Source organism: Microchirus variegatus, assembly GCF_963457635.1.
Source record: "Microchirus variegatus genome assembly, chromosome: 18".
Classification (NCBI taxonomy): domain Eukaryota; kingdom Metazoa; phylum Chordata; class Actinopteri; order Pleuronectiformes; family Soleidae; genus Microchirus; species Microchirus variegatus.
The window spans coordinates 11472687-11475928 of NC_139819.1; the positions used below are offsets into that span (position 1 = coordinate 11472687).

The 3242-nt window shown below is 44.6% G+C and overlaps 1 protein-coding gene across 1 annotated transcript; it reads left to right on the forward strand.

Annotated features, from left to right (window-relative positions):
• Positions 1 to 523: 523 nt before the first annotated feature.
• On the forward strand, positions 524 to 2313 carry ptger4a (prostaglandin E receptor 4 (subtype EP4) a; the record flags this gene model as incomplete). Its single annotated transcript, XM_083905332.1, has 2 exons — positions 524 to 1306; positions 1765 to 2313. 2 exons carry the CDS (start codon positions 524 to 526, stop codon positions 2311 to 2313), a joined length of 1332 nt encoding a protein of 443 aa, XP_083761458.1.
• Between the last annotated feature and the right edge of the window lie 929 nt (positions 2314 to 3242).

Below are 3242 nucleotides of genomic sequence, written 5' to 3' on the forward strand. Positions count from 1 at the left end.
TCAAACCAACCAAAGTCACACTTTGCATGAATGAACCTGACTACAACAGAGCAGCAGCAGCAGTAACAACAACAATGATAAATCACTTCAAAAGTACATGAGGTTTTTGAGGTTTCACTTGTGTGAGTTTAGATTAACCTCTGTGTGACGGTGTTACACAACCCCAAGGCCTTTCATGCACCAGGCTGAACAGCTGATGAGGGTTTGTGAAACGAAGTGAATGGGAGGGACTGAGTCCTGCAGGAAGCTGAGGGCTGAGTCTCTGCTCAATGAAGTCACTGGTGTCTGTTGCCTGCTTTCATCTCTCTGCCCTGGTGAGTGAAATTTGCCTCTGACCACTGAGCAGCAACAGGCTGATGATGCTCTGAAGAGACTGACAGGTTTTCAGGACTCGTGTTTTTGATTTTGCACAATGTTGCTCAGGAGTTTGTCAAGTGCAAATAAGTTCTATGCTTTGTATTGGAAATACTGGTCTTAACAAAGTTGACTCACTCGACTTTCACTGCGCATTAAGGGCATAACAATGAATAACCAGTCGTTGACAGGGAGGACCATGGTCCCGACCATTCCGTCTATTATGTTTATCTTCGGGGTGGTCGGGAATGTCATCGCCATCGTGGTTCTTCGTAAATCTCGCAAGGAACAGAAGGAAACCACGTTCTACACGCTGGTGTGTGGACTGGCAGTCACCGACCTCCTGGGCACAATGCTGGCCAGTCCGGTCACCATCGCCATTTACGTGAAAGGTTCGTGGCCCGGAGACGACCCGCTGTGCCAGTACTTTGGATTCACCATGCTTTTCTTCTCTCTGGCGGGGCTCAGCACCATCTGTGCCATGTCAGTGGAGAGGTACATCGCTATAAACCATGCCTACTTCTACAATGACTATGTGGACCAGAAACTGGCAGGTTTCACGCTCGTAGCGATCTACATCTCCAACGCGCTTTTCTGCGCCATGCCGAGTATGGGCTTTGGACAGGTGACGAAACAATACCCGCAAACCTGGTGCTTTTTAGAGTGGAGGAGCAACGAGACCAGCGATGCAGCGTACACATACATGTACGCAGGTCTCAGCTCGCTTCTTATTCTCGCCACTGTTATTTGTAACGTGCTGGTTTGCGTGGCTTTGATCCGGATGCATCGGCGCTTCGTGCGCAAAATGTCGTTGGGAACAGATCTGGGGCGCAACGTGGACCCGCAGAGGAGAGGATGCAGCTTCGGGCGTCTGGCCGGCGCAGAGATTCAGATGGTCATTCTGCTCATAGGCACGTCGGCAGTGGTGCTCATCTGCTCCATCCCACTCGTGGTAAGTTCTCTCTTCTCTGCTGCGTGTGTATTAAATCCAACATTTACGCACGCTTTACGCAGGGTTCTGTGACACACATTTGAAACTAATGCTAAATCATATTTATTTGGTACTTTGTGTGTTTCTTCCTCATGTGAAGCTGCAACTGTCGTATCTCCATCTAACCATTCGCGCATTTTACGCACGCACATTTCCTGTTTTTTTTGTTTGGTTTTTTTTTTAACTTGGAACAATCAGTTCATGCACTTTCATCCAAATTAAATTCAATAATAAGTCAGGAAAGTTCAATCTAATTTCTATTTGTATTGAATTTCCCCCACCCTGCCCTCATGCTTGGCTTCTCTTCGTCTTGGCTTCACTTTTGCTTTTTCACTCTTCCTTTAAAGACACACACATTCATTTCCAGAGCAACCCCGCTTGCACAGAATTGAACATGTTTATCCATTTCTCCTTTCCAGGCTCAGGTGTTTTTGAACCAGCTTTACAAGACTCCAGTCGAGCTGCAGTTGGACAAAAACCCGGATCTAAGAGCTATTCGCTTTGCCTCCTTCAACCCTATTCTGGACCCCTGGATCTACATCCTGCTCCGCAAAGCTGTTTTCCTCAAGCTCATTGAAAAAATCAAGTGTCTGTTTTGTAAAATGGGAGCGAGGGGCCAACAGAGACATGGAAACTTCCACTGTATTGATGGTCATCAGCTGTCGTCGGTCATTTCCAACCAGGACTCTACGAGAGAGGTCACCAAGACCTCTCAGACCTTCCTCTACTTGCCAGAGGGAAGCGACGTGTACAGTGGAAGCTGTCATAAAGCAGACATACAATCTGGTTCACAACCTTCATCGGTCCGAAATTCACAAGCTTCATATTCATCTGGGCAGGACAGTGTTGACGCTCCAGCTAGAGAAGGGATTGATATAATGAGGGACCTTTCAGCTCTACCGTGCCCTAAAGATCCAGCGATTCAGATGTCACTGAGCACTGAGACAGTGGAGGAGAAATGCATCTGAACTAACTGAGTCAAGTAAAAATTCTGAAGTACATGGTCTACTGAATTACTTCTCCACAAATGGACTTTTAAACCCATGAGAAAGGGTTAGGCACATAATAAAAATTGGAAGAAAAACAAACTCTGTACATGTGAAGCTGGACACATTGCAGCATGAGAGGAAGAAGCAGAATCATGGAAAAATGTGAGTTTCATGATTTTGGGTTCAGCATCCTACCATCTACCTCAGTGGTGACTATTTTGTGACTGTGATCCCATGTTTTTTTGGTCATTTTACCTGAAATAGAGATGACCCACTTCTTCGTGACCAGAGTATTAGTGATGGAAAAGCTATCATGTCTTATTTTAGCCTCTTCGTTTTGATCGTCGTGGTCGCCCATACAGTGAAGTAGATGAGGCCGATAATTTAGAGTGATTCAGTCACAAGCTTGTGGTTAATGAAAACAATCCTGAATGTGATCCTTATGAGTAATCACTGGCACATATGCCGCCATTGTGAGGGTCAGATTGTTTATTAAACTCCATTGTACAGTGCTTTTTGAAGGACATATTGTGTTAGTTTTATGACTAATGTCCAGTGCTGTATTATTATGTGGCGAACACCAATGTTTTCATTACTCAGGCCTGGAATACACACAAATATGTCATCCCAAATTATAAAAACTTTTTTCCAGAGGGTACAAAGATTTCTGTGCCACTGTTATTAACACCAAACTATTTAAATCTGACTGGGAATGTTGAACAATTTTTCCACAGCTACAGAAAATATGGTGCAAATCAGTGGACAGATGTTGCTTGGTGTAGAGTTTTAATGGGAGGTATGTCAACACAGCTGTTGGCACGAGGAGGTAAAAAAATGTTCCATATGATCGATGTTGTGTAAAATGTTGTTTGTAATAAAATTATTCTTCTCTAGGAGAAGGTCCATGT